General features: G+C 42.8%; 1 protein-coding gene and 1 long non-coding RNA gene across 3 annotated transcripts in view; one reads left to right on the top strand and one right to left on the bottom strand.

Annotated features, from left to right (window-relative positions):
* The window catches only part of nsg2 (neuronal vesicle trafficking associated 2), a 33,793-nt gene extending 31,202 nt beyond the window's left edge, over positions 1-2,591 (top strand). For both annotated transcript variants that reach the window (XM_035627184.2, XM_035627183.2), the window contains exon 5: positions 1,019-2,591. In XM_035627184.2, coding sequence (XP_035483077.1) covers positions 1,019-1,219 — 201 coding nt within the window. In that variant the 3' untranslated portion in view covers positions 1,220-2,591. The remainder of the gene's footprint in view (positions 1-1,018) is intronic.
* A 2,323-nt stretch (positions 2,592-4,914) lies between these two features.
* LOC118301439 lies at positions 4,915-24,334 on the bottom strand. Its single transcript, XR_004790308.2, has 4 exons — positions 24,064-24,334; positions 6,999-7,167; positions 5,744-5,804; positions 4,915-5,366 (listed from the first exon to the last, which is right to left on the bottom strand). It is a non-coding gene; the product is annotated as an uncharacterized LOC118301439 (long non-coding RNA).
* Between the last annotated feature and the right edge of the window lie 111 nt (positions 24,335-24,445).

Here is a 24,445-nt window from a genome sequence, read left to right as displayed (position 1 = left end):
AATGTACCATCCGGTTCGTTTCATGATGGTGGAGAGCAGATTCGGCGGACCTCTCCACATCAGCGGCTGTCATCTTGGTCGTTAACGAAAAATGCTTCAGCGTGCCCGTTGGGCTCCGTCAGTCTTTGCATCAGAAAACACCCAATTTCAGATAAATGCCTGTGACTGGCCCGACCAGTTTCGTCAGGACGAGTGGAAATTGGTCTCAACGAGAAAGTGGCCAGACCCGTTTGCAAGAGGGAATAAAAAAAAACTATGATAAAAATTTGCTGATTGGTGCGTATTTTTCCCAGGCTATATCCAATCGGGTGAGGTCGTAAAAAGAAAATGTCTCATACAGCCATATTCATGCAACAATCTGCTGTTGTGCTGTGTTACAGTGGAATCTTTAAAGTTTCCCATCGTACAGATGCAGCTTCCATCCTCCTCTCCTCCCTGGTACTTAGAGATTTCCGCTGCACTGCACTAAGAAAGCTTCACAGTACTTTGTGAGAGGTCACCTTGGAAGTCCCTGGTCAAATCGCTTTTTTTTATTATTATTTTTTTAGGTGGAATAAATCTAGTTTGAGGCTCACAACCTCTGCAGGGGCTCAGACTTGCAGTCAGCAGAGGTATTATTAGCAGTGTCACATGCACGTGCACCAGGTGCAAAATTGCGGACGGAAGGAACGGGGCCAGCGCGCACAGTCGCTCACACAAACAACATGGCACATGCACAACTGAACGACACACACGGTTGTAAGTGTACGCGCACCCCTCTTCATAATAAAAAACGTGATTAAAAAAGGTCTGTCTTTTAGGTTTGAGGCCGTTTTTTTTTTTGAAGAGGCTCGTGCCAGGCTAAGTGACGGGCTTTAGAGGACACTATGCATTTGCACCAATAACATCGTTTAGTGTCACAATCCTATCTTGATGATTGATTATATAAAAAAGAGGCTACATATAGCACTTTTTTAGCACCGAATGATTCAATAAATGTTTCTCGCACTGTCTCCTTTCTCCCCCCCCCCCCTCGCAGCACAAGCGCTGTATCCCAGCCTCCCTGGAGGCCTACTACGCCGCCCAGGACGCCAACTCGAGGGGCCGCTTCTACACGGTGATCAGCCACTACAGCATGGCCAAGCAGACCACCTCGCACTCCGTCTCCCCCTGGCTTCCCGGAGGGGTGGTGGGGCCGCAGCAGCACGACCCCAAACCGCCGAGCGGCGAGGGCCACTGAGTTAGCCGAAAACGGCTGACAGTTTGTTTTGCAAACACATGCAGACACACGGAGAAATGCATTACAGACACAGGCGGGTGCAGACACGGACACACACACACACACACACACACACACACACATGTAGGAGAATATGTAGAAAATGTAGACAAAAAGAGGTGCACACTAACACAGCAGCGACATATATAACGCCAGTATAGATTGAACACGTGCATGCAGACATGGAAACTCACAAGCACATGCTCTGCCATATTGTCTGCCCATTATTACATGCTCTTTCTCTCGAGAGCATTTTCCCCAGATCTTTTGGGCTCCTGGGATCATCATCATCTGCTGATACACACTCACACACACACACACACACACACACGTACACGCACACAGTCTGCTGTCTCGTTACCATGTTTACCTTCCTCTAATTTTATTATTTATTGACTGTCATGATAAATCAATTTTTTAACTGTAGTGTATGGATGTTTTGTATGTGATTAGCAGGCAACTACTTTGTACAAAGGCACGCGTCAATGCTGAATTTCGCGCTTCTTCTCTGTGAGATTCTGACTCTTTTTTGTTTGTGTGTATAGGCCACACACACATACACACACACACACACGCACACGCACGCACACACACATCACATCACATCACATTCCAACCCAAAATAAGTCAGTATGGTCTTGTATTACTGTAACACATTTTATATACAAAGATTTTTTGGGGGGGAAGGTTCAATGCCAACGTCCGCGTCCACATTACATCCTAAGTTGATAGAAATGAATTTTTCCATCATGGTTGTTTGATAGCTCGCATTCAATGACATTTTCAATGACCTGTGTTATACATCTGAAATCCAGAAATCCCCTCGTGACCCAAGCTGTACATAGATCTGTGCATCCAGGCTAGTTTTTGGTGTGTACGCATTGTAGTAGCTTTTATTAGCAGTTTTTTTTTTGGGGGGGGGGGGGCTTTTCTTTCATTTATCTTATTCTCTTTTTGTTGGTTTGTTTTAATTTTTTGTTTTGCAGACCAACAATCCCCCCCTTGCAAGTTACTGCTTCAGCTGCCGGCCTTTGTAGCTCCATCAAACACAATTTAGCAAATAGGAAATATCACCATCTCTTGCCAAATCTCTTATTTCCTGTTTCGTTACGTTTATAGATGGGCTTCTACTGTGGCGGAGAATTGCTCCTGTGCTGTTATTTATTCCTTTGTTTTCCTTTTGTAACGTTGGATCTGTTGTCAAGAGCGCTTTTATGAGATATTGTGATGTTGTCAGGTAATGTGTAGCGATACCCGGTTGTAATTTATCAGTGTGCATCCTTGTCCCTCTTCCTCTTGATTTGAATTCAAAATAAAACAAGCTGTGACCTGTGCCGAGCGCCTCTGTCAGTCCCGCCCACCGCTGTGCCTCTTTAGCGACCGCGGCCCCCGAGGAAGGGCGGCGTGGATGACAGTTGATGACTTTTCATACGGCGCGTTACACTATTCAGATGTTTACACGCACGCAAGTTCATATCACATGTGGTCTGCTGTGAATGTGCGGAACGTCCAGAGCAGTGGGAAGCAGGTCTGTGGGCCGTAATGATGAGCTCCTGTGATTGACAGCAAAAAAAACCCCCAACAACCTGTATCTGTGGCTTCTGAATTTATAATTCATCGGCGCGGTCTGCTGCAAATGGCAGATAAGCCGTGTTTTTCTCGCATACGGCACTAACAACGGTTTCCTCGGCGAGTGACATGAAAAGCAGATTTTCCCTAATTAGACGCTCGTGTTCTAATGAATCCGTCGGCTCTCTGTGCTTCTCCCCACCGAGGAGTAAAACAGGAGCTGAATGCAGCAGCTTTTCCCGTCAGTGTCACTAAAAGCGCGTCAAATCGGGGTCATTTCTGTCTCCATGACATTGTGGCAGCAACAATTTTACTTTTCCTTTTACTCTCTTACTACTAAAGTAGTCTACTTTTTGCGATAACAGATACTACTTTACTGTTCTTGGTTTCAATGAGCTAACCACTGCACACAGTCGAAGTGTCGCCTGGCATTAAACCAAAGTATCTCCAAACAGCAGACGAAGAGCCGCTCGTAAAACCAAACCTTTTCACGTTCATACTGAGGACAGCTTTAGTCTACAGCATAATGTTCTGTGCTCATGGCCGTATTTTTTCCCCCATAATTAGTTCACAGTGGACCCATGAAAGGTTTCTCTTCATTTCTTCCTAGAATTACCCGCTTTTTCCTATCTTGACATTAATGGTATGATCAGGCTAGCGGAGTATAGAAATCCTATGTCATGGAATATTGTATTTGACTCCCTAACATAATCAACAAATCGTTTTACATGATAATAGATAGGTAGATAGATAGTTACATTTTATGGAAAATGTATTATCAATTATGAAAGGAAATGACAGAAATTCCTGATTCGGTTAGTCCACCAAAGCAAATACAGGACAAACTGAATTCCAACAACATATTTTTGTCATGAAATCTTTGATTTACTATACCTTTTGGTAGTTATGAAATATATATATGCACAGAGGATATCCCACTGAGTCTTCTAAGATAATTGCTAGTGGTATAGCATGCAGTAAAGTATGAGACAAGGACTAGACGGAATGCAAAATAATAATAATAAAAAAACTATCTGACTTCTCACAATCATCACAATGTTGCATCCTTCATGAAGATGAGAGCACCAACTTCATGAACATTTCATGTGACGTTAAGTACATTTTCCCTGTGCTTAACACACCAACAATTACAACGCAATCATGCTGATGTTTAACGGGTATCATTTTTACAATGTTGGTTTACCGTTTTAACAAACATTTGCAAATGTCAACCTCATGTTAACCAACGCACTGGACATTAAAATATATATATATATACGAATACCAGCCGCTGAATGTCGACGAATAATCATGAGGGATGAATTTCCAGATGTCGGTTGTTCTTCTTTACTCCCGTGCGGATTACACAACACAACTGACTCAGTCTGTACGAAGTGTGCAGCTGGGTTGTGCTCACACAATGCTAACACAACGCTCGGCATGTTGTGACCCGAAAAGAGAAACAGCTAGTGAGTCAACATGGGCAGCGGAAGAAACATGGTCGTCGATTTCCTTCAAAGACACCGAGAAAGGTACACGATCGGAATCGACAATGACTAAGGTGTGTGTGTGTGTGTATGTGTGTGCTTGTGGTTCTGTGTGTGTGTGTATGTGTGTGTGGTTCTGTGAGTGTGTGTGTGTATGTGTGTTTCTTTTAGACGTAAAAGAAAAAGAAAAGAAAGAAAACCTGGCAAAAGCAAGACACCTTTACGAGATGAGGCAGCGCCCAATGCGTACTTTTTCCGAGCTCGCTGATTTCAGCAGAGCTGCTTAATGTAAGATCCATTTCCTCTGCTCGCACTGTGTGAGCGAACAATCCTCACCAGGCTTGTTGGACCATTCATTTAAAAAGACCTTATATGCCTTCTTTTCTTTTTCCACAGCAAGCGGTTTCATTATGAGAGAAAATCAAGGACGCTGTGAACAAAAATGTGTCGCGTGTTTAGAGTGTTTGAACAACAGCTCAACACCACTTTCCATATCTGCATGATAACGAAGAGCAAAGAAAAAGGGGCCAGGCGTGACAGGCATATCAGTTTTAATAAATATACATTTTTCTAATTAATCCAGGACACTCTACAGGGACAACTACAACTTTCGAAAAAAAAAGTTACATGCAACACGTTAATTGACACCATTAATCAAAAGTTTTGACGCATCAACCAAACACTCTGGTTCCTCTGCTTATGTTTCTGTGCATGACATCTGCAACTCGTGCACCGAACCCCTCTGGCGACTGCCTGAGTTGTTGCTCCGACCCGAGGTGGCGTTCGCGTGAATTCTCCCGGTGGAGAGCTCATTTCCCCGATCGTTCCGACAACCCCGCGGATGCACTAAAAGTCCTGCGGCCCTGATTACTTGAAAAGGGACAATTGGCAGTCAGATATGAGATGACCTGTGGCTTAATCCTCCTCAATGACTCTCTCTGTAGTTATAACAGTAAATAGCGTCCGGCGGAACTATAATTCCCGCTGAATTCCTTCCAGTGCGGCGCATTAGATGCTGATGTGAGGGCGGACCGACTGTGGCAGACAGGTCACTGGTGTTTTGGCAGAGTAGAGACGATGTTGGAGGAAAGAAAGGGAAAAGGCAGAGGGAGATGGGAAGAGAGGAAAGTAAGGTCGCGCGTTTTATTGGCACAGAGGGAAATTGAGTTGGGCAGGTGGAAATGAACGGTTACAACATTTCCATCGTGTCGTCTCCCGACATGATGATGAGAAAGGAAGTTTTCGTGTGTGAATCCAATACAGACGGATAACAAATGCCTCTCTTCATGTCTTTTTTAGTGATTTGTATTCAGAGTGTCTCTCACCTCATGTAGATTTTGCCCGCTCCCCCTCACATTTGTCCTCTTTGTTTCATCCTCAACTAAACATCTTTCTTCCTTCCACACTCTTTTTTTTTGTTCCTGCTCACCCTTCACCGCTGTCATCTCCCGTCTCCCTCGACTCTCAGCTGCGCTCCTTCGAGGATCCGTCTGTCAGCCAAACATAAACAAAACAGTCGGCTTGAAAAATCAATACTTGGCTCGCCTAGGGAAGCACTCTTTTTCTCAGTCTTTTGTACCAATGCTGTGTCAGCTGATGTCACTACATTTGAACTGTCTTGTTGGAGATCTGCTCCGATTTGAGACAATTCAAATTGGAGGGAAGTATTCGATACGAGTCATTGAGCTTTTTCCAAAAGCTTTCTTTAATCACAATGGCTGTGATCGGTGAGTTCAACTATATACAATTTTTTTTTCGGTGGTTGTGTTTTTTGTTCACATGCGATTCAAAACTGAGCAAGCTTTAAAAAGAGCATTAATACCAACAGAGCAGGGAAGCTACCAAGCTACATCCACGCACGAGTAGTGATGGAAAAATGGTCACACAAATGGCAGCGTGGTTGTCGTCAACACGTCTCCACTGTGAGCTGTTTTCAGACATTGACTCTGGAAAATGTCAGGAAAAACTGGGTCAAGTCATTTTCCGGGTGTTTGCCTTTTCATAAAATGACAAACGCAACGGGCGACTTTCGGCGGCAGATGCGCTCACACCAACAGGAACATTTCCGGAAAACATTCTGTGGCGTCTGCTTGCTGGGAAAGAAAGAGGTTATGCCCGCTGTATTCTTACATGGGCTAATTCTGATTACATTTTTCTAAGAAATGTTTCCAAGGGGCTGGCAGGAAAGACTCTGGACATTTGCGTTCGCACAAACAGACCCCCCAAAAAAGTTCAGAACACTGCAATCAGTTCACTTTTCTTTTAGTCATCAAAATAAGTTTCCCTTCTGTAGCTACTCTGTCTAAAGTACCAATCTCCTTAGTTCCCACTCTATATCCAGACTCTTCCAATAGCTCCTCGCCATTCTACGAATACTGTTGAAGCCTGTTGAGGACCAGGTCTTCAGTCTTTTTCACTGCCACCCCCAGGCTGTGCAACTCTCTGATCTCCCCCCAGGAATTAACCATTATCTAAATCCCGGTTTCTTTAGCTTTTAAAAGAAACAGCTTCTCAGTCTCGTTAGTTAAAAATAATACGACTACACGATTGCTTTATTTTGCCAGTTACACTTGAATGCCTGTTTATTCCAATTATTTGGTTGTACTTGAAATGTTCTGCTGTTTTGTTCAATGAAAACAAGAAAAACCTCAGTTATCAATTCAGTCTGTTTTTTTCCTACACACCTACACAAAGTGAATATGTACTCCAACATGTACACACACGTGACCATCTGTGTGACTTGTGCTCTACACCTCCGATCTCCCCTGCTGTCACGTAAAGGATGCTCCTCAGCGGTTGGCCTGCAGAGGTGTGGAACAGGAAGAGACGAGGACGTGGAGGAGGTGGACGGACCTACAAGTAAAGGTAGAATCAGAGAGGAGACAGGTACATAGTGAGGAAGCAGCTGAAGTGATACGCCTTGATATTGGTACAGTAGATGCTGATAGTTTTGCATTCAGTCTTAAAATAATAATTTTTCTTCTGCTTGGCCTTTTTCCTGTAATTGTATCTATACATGTATAAAAGGGCAATTGCTCAACACGGGCTCTTTTTTTTCACGGCAGCTCCACTCTGCAGAGATGTTGGATGCGTTTTCACATAGAAAATAAATGCTGAATCCGCAAATGCATTTATCTTCCAGCTGCCTTGAGATGGGAAACAAAAAGCCACGGAATACACAGACTGTATGTGCACTGTGGATCACTCACAGTGCTTTGGGTCAATGCAAAACACACACAACGTTGTGCACAGTGAATCAGCATCTGACGTATCTTTACCGCATACAAGACGAAGATTGCTTGACTCGGTTTCTCGGAATGACCTATGTGACCGGTTCATGGAAATCCGCCAGCTCTCTGGGATGAGAGCTTCAGAGCTCTGCCGTCTGGGAGAGAGCGTGGTCGGGGTTAAAAGGTGGTCGACTCTTGGCAGGAGACGGGGATGTGAGCTCTGAACGACAGACTCTCCAGCCGGAGACATTTTTTTTTGCTAAACTTTTCCTCAGAGAGGAGACAGTAATTAATGTCATGACCACAAGAGGGATGTTTGAAGCATTTGGAGAAAAAGACCATTGCGTCGCACCAGCCCTGTGAGTAGACCTCACGGCACCAAGAATCTAGCATCTCCTGTTTCCAGAAGTTGAGTGGATGAATTTTACCATGCCCCCTCTTTTTTTCTTGGGTAGCTGATAATGCAATTTTGGCTTTAATACACAGAACAGTGTAGGTCAAATTTAATTAGGTTTAGATCTATTTATTACTCCACGATGGAAACCGGAGTGATATGTTAAGACATGTATGCGAATTGGACTATTGATGATATATGACAGAATATACTCAATACTAAAGAAGAGCATAAAATACTAACCCACATTTTCTCAAAAACATGTAGGGTCCCTCTACTAACATTACATGTGGAAATGTGATGTGATCTGTGTGTGGACAGAAGAACAGAACATAATAGCAATGATTATGACATATCTAGTGAATGCAATATGTCACACCCGCAGTGTAATTTACTTGATATAATCATCATGATTGTAAATGTATCTAAATGTATTTAAGTGTGTGTGTGTGTGTGTGTGTGTGTGTGTGAACCTTATGCTGGCCAAGTTTCTCTCACCCATTGAGGAGGATATTAATTAAGTTCAGAAACCCTTTCTGCTGCCAGAGTGCTCTCTCTCAGTCTGGTACATATAATATTCAAAATACCGAGCACAGCTAAATTATTTAAAAAAAAGTGTCTGGGGTAAGGGATGTAAGTCTTGTCTGTCGGCTAAAGAGGTCGCATAACAATTTGGCTCTATGCGGTATTCGCATTTTCTTTTTTTACCTAACAGAATGAATTCAGTGCACTGGCCCTGGGTATTTGTCATATCTCTTCAGAAAAAAGAAAACTCATTAGTTCGTAAGTGTGTAGATAAATGTGTCGCGCCCACTTGGTTTTTTCTGAACGGCCTTACATCTGTAGACACACACTGAGACCCCTTTCGCGAAGACATGCAGCACGAGCACACACAGTACAGTGAATATGTGAGGATATTCATGCTTGATCACACACACACGGATATGAACTGATACAGGCAGTCAAACATACTGTACAGGGGACCACACTCTGAGCTGTGTGAGTGCTCAGTCTGTGCAGCTTATTTACGACACGGCGCTCTCTCTCTCCCTCTGCTCGCCGGTCCCAGTGAAAGTGGGGCAATGGGATAATCCCCGGTCAGATGTCAGTCATATTTAGGGGCGGATGCCAAGGCGGTGTGTGCCGCGGACTGCAAACTGTGCTCTGTGAGAGCGGGGATTACACAGAGATAATGTTAAATACCAACCTGGATACATTTCATATGTACTTGCCTGCCTACAAGTGTGTTAATTGTATGTCTGATACACACAATACAGTCCTTCTTTTTTTTCTTTCTTCTTCTTTATTCGGCAGAGGAGACCGGACCGACACAACATTAGTAGGATACGGGTTCATTTGAGAGATCGTGACACCAAAGCTCTTTGCTCCAGTGAATCGTCACGCAGCCCCTCTGTTCCCACAAATGATGAATTTAGGAATCATGCTCCTCTGGGAGTCAGTCGCCATCTCCATCAATCAAATTCGCAATTAAGCCCAAGACGAGACATTTTATAGTTATAGTAGAAAGTGTTACACTGTTGGACATGAATCACAAACAGTGTAAATCGAACATTATGGGACAAGATAATGCAAACCTGTGCAAACTCCAGCCTTCTATGGTTATTTCAAAGTACATCAATCAGCATCGACGTCTGACACCGTCTCAGCAACTGTTCGTGGCATAAATTGAACACAATTTCAGAGATGTGTTATTTATTGCACAACTATTTGAAAGCTTTGTGTTACTGTATAACATCTTCAGTAGTGTTGAATACACTGGGGCCGTGTGTGTGTTTAAGTTTAGATGTTCACATCAGAGTGTTTTTTAGAGGGGCATGACTTAAAGTGAACGTTATAAGAGCATCACTCTAATTAATTATACATTGTGATCATGGATTATCAAAGCTGAACTTCAAATTATAAATGAAGGACACATCAAACTAAAAAATTGAATCAAAGATATACTCAGCATACATTGATATTAACCAGAGAAACTGAAAAAATCTTACTTACAAATCATTCGCTGAATTATATTTTAATTACAATTTATCAATCGTCAAATTTGTTTTGGATTTGTTTTGCCGTCAATCGACTAACCGATTAATCCTTTAACTGAATGTTATCAACTGATGTGACAATACCACATGGCTTGAATTCACTGGGTTCAATTTTGCCTTTAGCCATTTGGTCTATGATTCACTCAACAACAAAAGCTCGTGTGTGGAAATCGAAAAGCTGTTTTGTGATTAATTGAGATTTTAACGTAAACGCTTTCAACTGATTAAACTGCGACTCATGCTGCAGCTCTTGGCCTCGGACTCAGACCGAGTGGTGTTCGTTCTGTCTTATTCACTCACTACCCTTCATTCACCAGCACGCACAGGTCTCACCGCACCATCACCTGGCAGTGAAACCCAATCAAAGTGACGGAGACAAAGAGAAATAGCCGGGTGTTCGCCCATCCCCTCTGCTTTGCTTCTGAACTCCAGCAACTTCCGTATTTATTCCCCTCGTCTGTTTAAAAGCTATGGCTCTCTTCGTCCTGCTTCAGAATCGCGGGCTGACCAACCTTTTTTTTTTTTTTAAGCTCATCATTTCAACTACCGTCGCCAAAAACAGAAGTGGATTCAGAGCATGGCTGACGACAGAAGGGAATCAGGGAGTTTAGCATGTAGAACAAAAGAAAGCAAAGGGAAAGGGGGGGTGAGTCAGAGAAATACAAAGAGTTACATTGCCTCAGAGGAGTGGGAGGGATAATCACAGAGGAAAGAAGGTGCTCTAGTTTTAGCCAGGGAAAAAATAGGAGTATAGTCTGACCACTTGTCGTAGAGGGGAGGGCTTCTACTGCACATGAAGCGACGCCGATGTGCGTCCTCTCCACCTGAGAGGCTGCAGTGGGAAAAGAGGTGGAGGTGCGAAAGTTGACATCCGTGTCAACAGACACGAGAATGCACGAATGTGTCAATACTGCAGGTGTGTGTTGGATCATTTCTTGTGTGTTTTCCCCCTGCAGTGTACTGTACATGCTGTCAAACTGAGGCTACTTCCTCCGTTTCGAGTCACCTGTTCTGCGATAATGAGCCCACAACGTCGCTTCCCGATATCTCCCAGGCCTAGTCACGAGGAAAGGCAGTCCAATCTAACATAATGGTCACAAGGCCCCCCAGCTCACGTTTAATCATAAACCAAAAAGTGGTGGTAGAGTTTGATCGGAGTCAGTCAGAATTGTAAATTCCAACCGGCAGGTCACATGGGAGACGGCACGCGAGATAAATGTCCAAAGAAGGGCATGTCTCTCTCCGTCGTTGTCTCTCGGCCTACATCCATCTGATTTCACACTCGCTGCATGACAGGTTTGCTCCATCGAATCAAGATCTCGAGCCGACAGCCACAGTAACATGCAGCGGATACAGATATGTTCTGATTTGCACACGTTCACGCACAGAGGGCACACGGACGTATCTGTCTGACTTCCTCTGTGTCTTCTCTCTGTCTCTCTCTCACACACACACACACACACACATGAAGTAGTGTTGTCGGTCACAGTCCCGAGGCTGACGTGACTGGCTGGATGGGTGCATCCAAGGGAAAATTTAAACAAACACAGTCCTCAGATAAACTTCCAGATGCCCCCGGAAGGAGACCAGAAAGAAATCATCCATCTGCTTTTCTTAACTGACAATTTTTTAGACAGTCAGTCAATCAATCAAACTATTTCTATTGATTGCTTTAATGCTGCGCTTATTAAGCACAAGCACAAAAGCTCCATAATCCAGATTTTTTTTATGTTGTGGAATAAAACAAAATTATCTGTGTTTCTATATATATATGTTTGTATTTGCTTTCAGCTGACATGACTATAAGAGACTATGATGGAAAACCTCACTATAAGAAGAAGAAGAGGAAGAAGAAGAAGAAAGCAAATGTCTGCAAATGTTGCTCCGGACACTTTCCAGAACTTATTCTGCCAGGCCCAATCGTAAAATTCCTTAAAAAATGTCCTCTGTGAGAATACGGCGTAAAAAATCTCCGGAGGATTCACAGGGAGGACGCTGCAGCCGGTATTTACGTATTATTTGAAATGTCGCAAAATCCGAGCACGGACCTCGCAGAGGTTGACGCGAGGAAGACGTTTTGAGAAAGTCACACTTCTCCTGGCACAAGAGTAAATCTCTCCTCGTTCCTCGGGAAATGTCAAGAGGATGTGCTTTTACCCACGCCCCCAGACGCAAAAGCAAACGACTGGGGGCAGTCACAGTGTAAAAATATCACAACTGAGATGTTTACACTTCTCTCTTACTGAACTCATGAATGAGTTCCTACCTTTATCTGGGAATGTTTGTCTGCGTGCCTTTTGGCTAGCAGGTGCTTACCTTGTGGCGTTTGCTGACTCCAAGCATGCATACAAAACTTGGGCATTGAGGGTATATTCAACACACACACACACACACACACACACACACACACACACACACACACACACACAAAGAGGACACCGGTGTTTGCCTGACATCCTGAGGCTGACATACACTTGGCAGATTCTGGACGGGACGGGTGCATCCAATTTGAAACTGCTCAGCAAACAGTCCTCTGCTGGCATGTCCAATGCCGAGGGAAGCTACAGGAGAAATCACTGTCCATTCATTTATTCGTTGCATTATTTATTCTATTATCTATTCTTGGTAACAGTTAATTATTTTCATCCAACTAACAGTGAATCTGTCCTCCTGTATAAAAGGACAAGCCCAGAGGGCATCTGTCCGAGCACGCTATAATGAAACAAAATTATATTTGATTGTTAGGATGTAATTATAAATTGGGTGTTAAAAAAATGTGGTGTTTTTCAGCCAAAACCATCGATATATGTGTAGAAAGATTGGTGACATATGACAGCTCCTCAAAAGTGAAGCCAAATCATCTTGATTGCCCCCTGGTGGCTGGCTGCAGTGTAGGTCATAAACCCTGCCTCCTCCATGTTAGCTTAAGGGACAAGGCCCAAATTATAATGTCAATGTTTACGTCATATAAAATGCACCTTTTCGTTAAACTTTTTATTTTCTGTAACTTGATAGCAAATGGCAAATATCTGGAGTCAATGGCTGTTTCAGCCTCTTGTCATCAATAATAATATGTGCAATATTCAAATACGAATCCATGGATTATTTTTTAGAATAGAAAATTGCATTCGCACAATTCATCCTGTAGATCCTAACACGCAGATTGTCCTGTTCACGGCATTACACATGGCCTTCCACTGCCTTGAATATAAATTCAAACTATACAGTGAATGATCTCCCTCTGCAGTTGGCAGCCTCCGTTTGTAAAAGGATAAAACATCTTTCATATATATCAGTGTAAAAGGTGGTTACTATTAAACAGTTTGTTTGAGGTTTTTTTCTTTAACCCATCCAGGTATCAGGGTGAGGAGTTCAGGGGTAACACTTCCCCCCCAAGTGTGTCTTGAGAAGAAAGTCTAGACAGATCCCTGGGGTGGACACATTTTACCAACGCTGGTGGCGATGACGGAGAAATACAAATGAAACTTCAAAGTTGAACCTCAAAGCTCTTCTGAAGGGAGCAAACGCGCAGGGCAAGAAGAAAGGAGGCAATATTACAACATCTTTCTCACAAGTCCAAAACAGCCTGACCTTGCTGTGAGGCAAGAAGAGAGACAGGGAGGGTCGAATGCATATGACTTTCATTTGGTAGCAGTTGGGCGCATTTGGCGAGACGCTGAAGGTCGTCAGACACCGATGATCTGACATGGTTGTTAATACTGGGACTGACGTAGACTGACGAGCAGAGGCGTTATCGTGCTGCAAAGGTAACAGAAGCTGTGGAGATTCAGAGAAAGCCTCAGTGATCTGGAGTGAAGTGCATCAAGTCTGTTAATTACGGGAAGGTATTTCTGTTATGGTGTCGCCTGTTTGGCTTCATTTGGCTGTGACCTGTGATACAGTTTCAACCCTGTCTCCTGGAAATTACATTTTCATACAACTGAACTGCAACAGCAAATACACAATCATGTTATGCAGAGGCACAACATGATTATTTGCATTAAATCAAAAATGTACCCCGACCCGCCCCTGGGGCCTCCGTTGCTGTTGATAAATGCAAAACACTTTATTTGTAAACAAACAAAAAAAAAGTATCCGAACGTAAACCAGCCAGTGATTATTATTCCAGCAAAATAAATTTGCTCTCGCAGTTTAACTATACGGAAAATATTTTCTAGGAGACTATTGTGACGAACGTAAAGCTGCAGGGGCTTGGTGCACTGTCGGAGTAAAGAGGGAACTGACAGGCAAAGCTCTGTGTCTATACTCGTTCTTCATCACGCCCTTCCATCCACAAACTTTCAGAAATCACTGAAATCACTGGCTGAAGTTAAGATTCTCTACCGTGTAGCCGGTTCCACTGGCGTGAGGACCTCCGTGGCTTGTTACGATCTCAGTATTGAGCTTTAAACTTAAAAAAAGAAACTGCGGATCTCTGACTGGGAGGAGACGAGAAGGTGCGGACCCTGGATCCTGGACACACACCTGGCTGGTAGCCTACATCATCTCACAGTCGCTGCCCGTTGCTGGAGCAGAGGACCTTCCTTTGGAAACGGGGCGCTGGGGCTTTTGAGCTTGCCGTGTTGCCACAGCAACCCTAATGGATGAATAGATAAATAAAAAGTACATTACTGCAATTACTGCGCCGGGTTTGGTGTCATGCTGCACATGAGGAGAAGAGTGTCGGCCAACTGAAAGGAGGGGACCTTCAGACTCAGATGTCATTGATTTCAAAATGTCTGTTTTGCTGTACTGTCCCTTGCTGCCAGGTTATTGGAATTGTAAATGGCAGATGAACTGCACTGTCATTGTTGTTGCTGTGGTAATAGTGGTTTTCCCGGGTTTTAAGGTGGAAAAAAAATTATGATCTCAGTTTTTTGGTTTTTTTTTTAATCATCACAGTTTTAACTGATTTCCAAAATAATTGCCAGGCATCTTTGAATGGAAATGTGAATGTTAAAGCAGTTGCCTTGTGTGCACGGCTTCATGCAAACGCCTTCGTGGTTGCAATACTGACCTGATTTCCGCAAGATTTCTAATGCAGTTTAACAAGAACATATATAAGTATGCATTTTACAATACATTAAAGCTGCCCATATTAATCTTTCCCCCCTGTACTTATTTGTGCATGTTAAAATCTGGACATTTCCTTGTTCATACATTTTTACAGTTATTCTATACATCACATATAGACTAAACTAACTTCTCCCCAGCTCCATTCTGAATTTCTTATCATGCCCTGCCTTTGTGTTCAACCATCCGAATCCCACTGTCGCTGCTGCACTGCGCTCACCGCCTGCTCTTCAGGAATGTGCAGTTAATCACCTCAAAAATGAATGACACATCCTGGCACATTTTTCAGACAATATATTAGTGCGTGATTATTATGCCAAGTCTGTGTATGTGCACCGAGGAGTGAAGGAGAGCTTTTTAAAATGCCCTTGATCTGTTTACTGCTCTGTTGGAGTCAAATTTTTGACAGGAAATGGTGGTATCGGGAGAACTCCCTCCCTCGTCATCATCCTTGAGTTTAAAGACGACCACCGGGTCTTTTCTTTCTTCTTCTTTTTTCTTTACTGCTGTGTTGATAAACCTAATCTCCATTGAACAACCAAACTGAATGTGGGAATGACAAATCTGAAGAACTGGGTTCAGGGTGACAGACAAAAAGGTTTAGCAAATGAAATATGTCTTTGTGATCTTGGATATGAGACACATTAAACAGCTTTCTCTGGTAAGTATGATAATGGGCTGTTTTTTTTCTCTGTCACACGGGCCATACAATCCTACACATGACTGTCTTGTTCTTATAGTAGAAATATAAATGAAGAAACAAAGAGGTTTGATCATGTAAATTGCTTATTTGTCATAAAACACGGTCCTAAACAGTGAAAAAAAAAATCAAGACCTGTGCATTATTCCCTGAAAAAATTATTAAACTGCTAAAAAAATGCCCTCTGTTGCAATGTTAAAAATATTCCTGGATCCTCCCCTTAACCCACATCAGCGAAATTGAATAGCCCCCGCTCCCTCCACCAAGTTTGGTGGATTCGTAATTCTGCTAACAAATAAACCAACACACACGTCTGAAAACATAACCTCCATGATGGCAGAGGTAAAGATATATTGACATGAAAAATGTTGAGTGCTGCCGTAATAGGCACTGCTTTCGCCACTATTTTAGATAAGTATCACATTTTCCAGAGTGTAGTAGTTCACAGGCCTGAGCATTAGCGATCCAGTTCAAAGGGAAGACGGTATAACAGCATGTTCAAGTGACATATCTCTTTCTTTGAGAAACAGTGAAATGCAGCGGCATATATTTGCCAATTATTTAGACTTTCTGCCACTGCACATTTAGTTTGTCTGCCTCCTTCCTGTTCATGTCTCATCCCCACTGTCATATCTGCTCTGAATAGTGTCTCCTGAATTATCATATGAAAGCCGGATTCTGAGCGACGAGTGGTATCAGAGGAGCCGGAGTACTGAAAACCCCATACAGAGACTAATACACACACCGCAAATCACATCGCCTCGACTCACACACAAAGAGAGCAAACACACTCTCGGGAGAAAGAGGTGAGCGTCAGACAGAAATGTGCTTTGAGAACTGTTCAATTAGGGGAACTAGATGGGGGAGAGATAGATTGTCAATAACACCACAAGGATACAGGATCTCCTCTGGTGTTCGTAAAGGGTCTGACTCATCCACGGCGGTGCCAGGAAACCTCTCATAAGGATGCATGATTTAGACTCAACTCGTAAGAAGAAGATCATTGCATTTCATCGCTCACGTCCTCCATGAAGAGGATTGTGCACAGGAACTGTAATACCAGTGTGAGATCATAACACTTCACTTTACATTATGAGGCATTTTGCCTTTGCTGGCCAAAAGCGATATTGTATTCGTACTCCTGCCACCCTCTGAACAATTTCAGAGCCCACGCTCTTGTCATCCACAAGCTGTCCAGCCGGAGCAGCTTGAAGCTCAAGGTGGAGCTGACTGGCGGCCTGTTTTGTTGTTGCCATGACCTCCCTGAAATCTGCAGCACCAATACATAAAAAAAATCACAAATTTGGTGAGTACAAGTTTGCACATAAGCCAATATAGAAATGTGTAAGAAAAAAAATGTATAGTGAGAATGTAAGAGATAAACTCCAGTTGAGAAATTATGAAGGAATTATTATTCAAAATTATATTTGAGCCACTAATTAAGCACCTTAAATTACTTAAAGTGGATATTAAAAAAGTAATGTTTGTGTTTAAAATTGTAAGTTTTTTGATATGAAAAAGAAGACAAAAAACAGTGAATATCGTTGATTTTCATGTGGTCACACTATTTATTATTTGCATGACTCAAACTTAGAGGACCACAATACTATTAAATAATCAATTGCTGTGAGTCGATTATTGTAAAAAAAAAAAAAAAAGACGAAAAAACTTTCTATTGAAACATTGTTGTAAAAATGCATGAGACCGACGTTCATGCAGGGATCAAATACCAGACTATTTAAGTAACCAGCCCTGGAGTGGATTAGTGAAATGCCCGACTGCCAGAGTTATTATCAAAGCTGTATTGGCAAAAAGTTGGAATTTATGCCTGCGGGCTACACTGAGATGCCAGGTTTTCAGTTACCGACAGCGACGGAGACTGTTTGCTATTTCACACCACACTTCCAACCAGGTGGCTCCGAGTACATGTGTGTCTCCACGAGTTGAAATATGCATGCAGGTGTGTGCGGCAATATGGTCCCCCATGTGTGCACCCAAACCTGTAATGATGATACCCATGGTTTGTATGGAGCAACTTGACTGCTGAAGGACACAGAATCACTGATCGGCTACGTTTCTTTTTTCTGAGATTCAGTGATTCTCATATTCTGAAGAGATAACTTTCGCCTGTGTTTAACTACAGTGGTGCAATGCATCCACAGACTGCGGGCAGCTGTGGCGCAGGAGATTGGAGTGGGTCGTCCACTAACCTCCAGTCCAAATGCCAAAGTGCCCCTGGGCGAGACATTTAACCCTAAATGGCGGTGTACGAATGTGAAAGAAAAAGTGCAGTGTATAGCTGCGCTGTATGAATGTGTGTGAATTGGTGAATTTGACTTACTGTAAAGTATGTGAAACTGTTAAGCACTTTGGGTGGTCAATAAGACTAGAAAAGTGCAACATAAATGCACAATTAATTTACAATTTAACATGAAGTCATCGCCGGGTCCAGAAAGTGAAGCTGTATTCTCTTGTATTCTCTTGACTGACCAGCAGGGGGCGACTCCCCTTGTTGCAAAGGGAAGTCTCTTTCTTTAGAAGTCTATGAGAAAACGACTCTACGTCTCTCACTTGATTTATAAAATCAGTCCACATTTTGCTGAGGAGTTTATGGTCTCAATCCAAGCCAACCATCCTTCTGGCGTGGAGCTTCAGTTCTTAAATTCCTGCCTGAATCTGGGGGAGTTGTGCCAGAAGAGGGAATTAAAAACTCCATGTCAGCAGGTGGGAAACGAATCTCGTCTATAAACAGATTGAATCCTGTCAGGTTCCACGTCCCCATCTGACGGTGTGTCCAATATATCGCAATATACAGAGCAGTAAATATTTCATGTCTATGTTGTTCTGCCAACATACAGTTTATTTAACTCCAAGAAAATACACAGGGACTAGAGAGAATAGTTTTATGTAAATTGACAGGGAGGTGAAGGGAGCCGTGAGTAGGGGTAACTAATCCTTCATGGTGGATTTCTAGCAAAAAGCAGAAAGACAGATAGGGCAGAGAAGGCAACCGGCAGATTCTTCATGTATTTGAATTGGTCTAATTCCATGTGTGACAGACAGAAGCAGTTGGCTGATTTAAAAATTCTGCCTCTCAAAGCTTGCTCCATGCCTGCACAGTACTGCTGTGCAGTCATGCTGACAGGATGGTAACCTCATCGTGTTTTCAGTAAACGCCATCAGATTGTTCTCCAGAATCGAGGCAATCGTTTGAAGCCTGGTCGCCGAAAACAAAGCGGTTGTATCTCCGTCACTGTCGTCCTGTGCATGCTGTGAAGCACAACTAAGCAACACTCATAATGTGTACCTCTTTTGTTTTCTCATTTCTATTTGTTCTATCTATTAGCTGTTCCTGTGAGCACTGAGCTCCAAGTTATGACACTACTATTGACGCTAATGTTTTTTTGTTACATAGTTTGGTTGTTTTGCCAATTCACTTTATTCAATTTTAATCACACTGGCAAACAGAGTAAATATAGCCATGTCTAGATAATGCAATGAAAAGCACAGCTGTTGATTCCATTAGGGTTTCTGGAGATACTGAAAGTTGAACATTCCTTTTACACCGAGTTACACCACAAATCACGTGGAGACATCCGAGGTCATTAAACGAAGAAATTGGTGGCTGTGTTTTTCGATAGATGAAATCGGTGTAATTATCTAAAGCTGCAGTTTTAGATGGTGTAATTAGGGTGAAGTGATGAAAACCTTCTGCTCTCTAGTCTGGGTGTGATAATAAGATCTGTTTCTCTCTCAAACACACCGACACACACACCGACACCGACACCCACACACACACACACACACACACACACACACACACACGGTGAACAAGTCTGAGAAAGAAAATCACAGTTATTGGCTCAGGCCATCACATCCTCTATGGTGCTTAGGAGTCTTAATAATCTTAGTCTTACTCTAACAGAGTCCCGTGCTCTCTGTGAAACCCGGGCAGTGAAAGCAACGCATTTGATAAGGTGATCTGAACACTTTCAGTTATCAAGTGGCCACACTAAAGCTCCAACATGAGTCATCAGGCAACAGACCTCCGGAAGCAGACGAAGGAGAGTTTTAACTCTGACAGTCAGAAAAAATAAAGAATTTTTGCCAATTCACTAAGCCAAAGAAGTGATAATCCACAAACGCACCAAAAATGACTTTCTGTTGCGCACAGAGAACAAATAACTTAAGAGTGAGTTTATTAAACCATGTAATACCGCTGCCACTTGCAGAGAGGAAATAGTGCTGGAAAGAAACTGCCAGAAGAAATAAAATCTCTGTGGCTGTAATTGAAATTTTTGGTCCACAAAATGAATAAAAAATGAACTGAAACTGATTGCCTGTCAAGGCGTTGATGAGCCACTTGAACAAACCACCGTAAATCATCCCAGTATCTCTACTGGTTGCAATACGGGCCATAGACGACGACTCCCCCATATTCTTCTCAGTGCTCCCTCAAACATGCAAACATATAAAGAAAAAAGCAACAACAACTCCACACTACAGACACAAATCCTTGCACAAACTTTGACTGGTTGATCAGAAACAAAGGTTTACTCCTCTGCACTCCATGTTAAACATTTATTTTATCATCCACGGAGGGGCTGAGTTGCACCAGAATAGGACAGTAATGTAGGTGGGATGAAAAGTTACTTGGACTTTATTATATTTTCTGATCGGTTTGATTATTTTTTTTCTCAGAGCCACAAGAAAATACCTACACTCAATCAGTTTCTCCGGGGAAAGTAATACACAAAGAGTGTACACGTGTTTGAGTGTTTGTTGCAACTCTGAATCAGTTCCCCTACAAAAGATACAGATACAAATATTTTACTTTTATAGATACACATTCTCACACACACCCTAGATTGGACAGAAATAAGACGTAGCGCCTGCGACCAGTTCCTGAAGAGACATACTGAAGCATGGATTTGAGTCTTACCATGATGTTTGGCGAATCCGGGCAGCAGGAAGTGAGCCTGGGTGGTGCTGAGGTTGGACTAGCATTTTAACGAGCACACAAAACTAAATAATGCAAGCGTGTATCATTCTGACAGACAGATTTTTAGTGGGTTATCTTTACACAGCTTATGTGGTTTCAGACGAAAACGTAATATATTTGAAACGTTTCACTAGATCTCGAACTTCCCCCCAGAGACACAGTGCTGCTATTTCATTTGTAAAAAGTGTGGGTGTGATAATTACAAGCTGCCAAACAAAGGCTGCTCCTGAACATGGACAACAACTTAGAAATTGCCTGTTATATTCCTGCTGTTTCATCCCGAAGCCACATAATAAACACCTTTCACTACACCCACCTTCTTTCTATCACTCCCCGCGCTTCCCTCACTTTTTCCTTTCCTTCTTCTCCTGCAAGTTTGTCTGTTTTTGTCTCGCTGAGTAATTACCACTTCTACCGGAGCCAGATGTTTAAAACAGCATAATCTTATCTTCTCCTCCACAGAGTGGGAAAAAAAAACACTCTTTTAAAGTACGAATATGTTTACAGGGCAAAACTTTCCGAACCAAGGTTGAGGATAGTCTCGTGCTTTGATTACTAGACTGCGTTGACCCTTAGCTTGCATTTTATCCCAATCAAAAAGGACCAGATTAGATAAGTGGATGAAACTTTAAAGAGTCCTGGGGATGTGAGGTCATTGCAGCTTAAAGGACAAACTATTTAGAAGAGAGCAACTAGGGACAAAATGGAGGGACGTACTGGGGATTTTACAACTAATTCACAAAAAATCAATTCATAGATAGATGTTAAGGAAAACACTTTGTAGCATAAACAGTACATGCATCATTGGATGTTAAGTGTTGGGTTTATGAAACCCACTAAAACTCAACTGGATTAACTCATCAGTGTGCAAATGTGAACTATGAAGAATGATGGACCCGAACGATGAATGATGTACGTTTCAAAGTAAATATGTTGAAACATGCCCGAAGAAGTGGATAAGTTGATGTGATATTTGTTCACATTTTACTGTAGATGACATTAACACCTGAAAGAGGCTTTCTACAAAATTGTGTACAGAGGCAATGTATACAAATATATTTATTGTCTAATATATGTTGAATGCTTCTTGTGGTATGGATTGCTCTGGACTGCAGAACCGAGAAATCCAGGCCAGGGGTGTAGACAGAGACACTGACTGTGGCACAAACCTCTGTGTAGCTGCAGGGCCGTTGGTACAAATGAGCACTTGAAGCACTTCATTGCACCACATGTACCTGCATCAGCTCACTGAAAAGACGGTGGGAGGTTTTATACAAGATAAATAAATCATCCACTCGTTCTGCTGGCACCTCCAGGGTGTCTGCACTCAGCCCTGTGACTCTGCCAGACTCGAGTGGACGACGGGGGGTCGATGACCAGAATCCCTCAGTCTGCGCTGCTGGTGAGTGTGGTTGGGAATGTGAAGTATTTTTTGGGGGGGTGACTGAGGTGTGTTGCTCAATAATGGTTCTCTTAAGGGGCCAATAGTACGCCCCCTCTACAGTCTGGCTCCTTACATATACAAATCAGATGTGGATCCATCTAAATCCCTGGAAATATTTAAAACTATCGGGCTAGGAAAATGCTTTAAAAACCAAAGCCACAAAATGTTTTTAAAAAGAACAACAATAAAACTAATTCAGGGGCTCAAACATTTTCATTGAAATGCCCACACATAGACACTACAAACACATCCCAGACTGCACAAAAACATGCACAAGAAAGGATCTAGTGTGACAGGGAAAAATAACCGATTAAAAATGAGTTACAGTGTGTTTTGGGAGTTTAAGTCAAGACAAAACAAAATTTTACAAAAAACAGCTTTCATGCTGTTTGGCAAAAGACATTCACCAAATTCTCTGCTTATCCCTGAAGTGTGCCTCGATGGCTACGGAGCCAGATTCAAGTATATTTATGAAATAATAAATGTGTTTAAGTTTTTCAGTGTTAAGAGTTAAAGCCTGTGCATCAGAGGTGAAGACTTTCCTTCACTTTTACAGATGAAGTGACCTCTATTTCATGTGTCATCCACTCTACCCTTCAGCACACACACACACCTCCCTCCCGCTTATCACAACAGGGCAGTTTCAGTCTGACCCGGAGACTCAGAGATAATGACTGTGCCTTCAGTTTCCTCAGCACAAAAAAACAGAGAATTCCATATGTGTTAAGTTTCCAATATATATTCATAGAAGAGAGCAGATGTGGTCACACTGACTGAATAAAATAAAAAATAAAAAAACCCACATGCAAATCACTTACAGCTGATCCAGATTCGTGTTATTTTTGTCAGATGTGAACGTACCCAATACTGTTTGTAAGGGATTTGGGTGCGATAACTTTTTTCAGCTTGGCGTTCACATGAGTGGGAAGAAATACACAAACTTAACTGAATCGAACACGAGCTCAGATGTCCACACAACACAACCTGTGCACACTCACCCTGTCTCTTTGAGTGCACGCTCATGAAGTCGGTAACTTGGTGTTGCTCGTTATTTTAGCATGTTTTGAAAAGACACAAGATGAGTGAGCCGTGAATCATCAGCAACAAACTCCACGAGCAAACGCTATAATTCAAAACAAAATGACCTGCGTGCATGTCCTGCAGCAAAATCAAATTGATTTCTCACGTCGATCAGTGTTGAGATGAAAGATAGACGGATAGATGAGGTCTAAATCGAGTCTATTACTGAGGAATGAAGTGACATTGTCACCATGTGGGAGAATGAAAACACTAGAAACAACATTGATCTCCTTGATTACACAGGGGTGTGAGGGGGATTGGAATAGAAAGCACCATTCTTTCTCTCTCTGGACGGACTGATGTGTGTGTCACTTCTTACATGACTCGCTGATTTCAGTGAAACAGAAAGTCTTTGCTTTCAATCACAGCCACTCGTCTTGCCCAGTCTCAAGGTTTGCAAGTTCAACATTCGAACATGTTCCAATGTTCCAACGTTTTGACTAACTACAAAGAGTAACTACATAGACATGTCGGTCTGCTTTATTGTAAATTTATACATTTATTGACTACTAATTACAAAAAAAATCGCAGTTCTGTCGCTCTGAATAATGGATTCGAATTGCGCGCCAATAACTTCCGGGAACTGTCTGAAGTCTACGTGAGTCACGTGACGGGCAAACATTTTGGACTTCCGTTGTCACGACAACGGAACTCATTAAACGGCGCTGGTGGCGAGCGGGCCTTTTAAGGACACACCCCCCCCTCATGACGCAGACCCTCCTAGCCTGATGACTGGCTGATTTTGAAATGGAAGATGGCGCGAACTCACCTGTGGTAGTCGCGCCGAAGAGGAGGTTTACACCGTCCCTGTGTCGCTAGCTCGTGTCAACCCCTGGCACCGCGTGCTTTCAGTCCGTTGTACGCCAGGTTCGCTGCCGTTCACCGGATCCAGCTCACATCCACGTCTCGTCCCGACTCTCCCGCCGTTCGCCGCCGGAGTCTGCTGCTGACCGTCTTCCGGAAACTGGAGGTAACACCGGTAACCCCGGCGCACACAACACAGCTGCAAACCGGACAGGAGGTACCACTCCTACTGACTTTTAGGTGACCTAAAACGGACCCACTGCATATCAAATTGTGGATAGAGACTTGTATATATTGACTGAGACTGAGAAGTTGACTCAGGGACTCGGATTGTGTGCATTGTGAGT

This window comes from Scophthalmus maximus, chromosome 2 (assembly GCF_022379125.1).
Source record: "Scophthalmus maximus strain ysfricsl-2021 chromosome 2, ASM2237912v1, whole genome shotgun sequence".
NCBI lineage: Eukaryota > Metazoa > Chordata > Actinopteri > Pleuronectiformes > Scophthalmidae > Scophthalmus > Scophthalmus maximus.
Note: the sequence above shows the minus strand (reverse complement) of the source record. Positions and strands in the feature narration are given on the sequence as shown.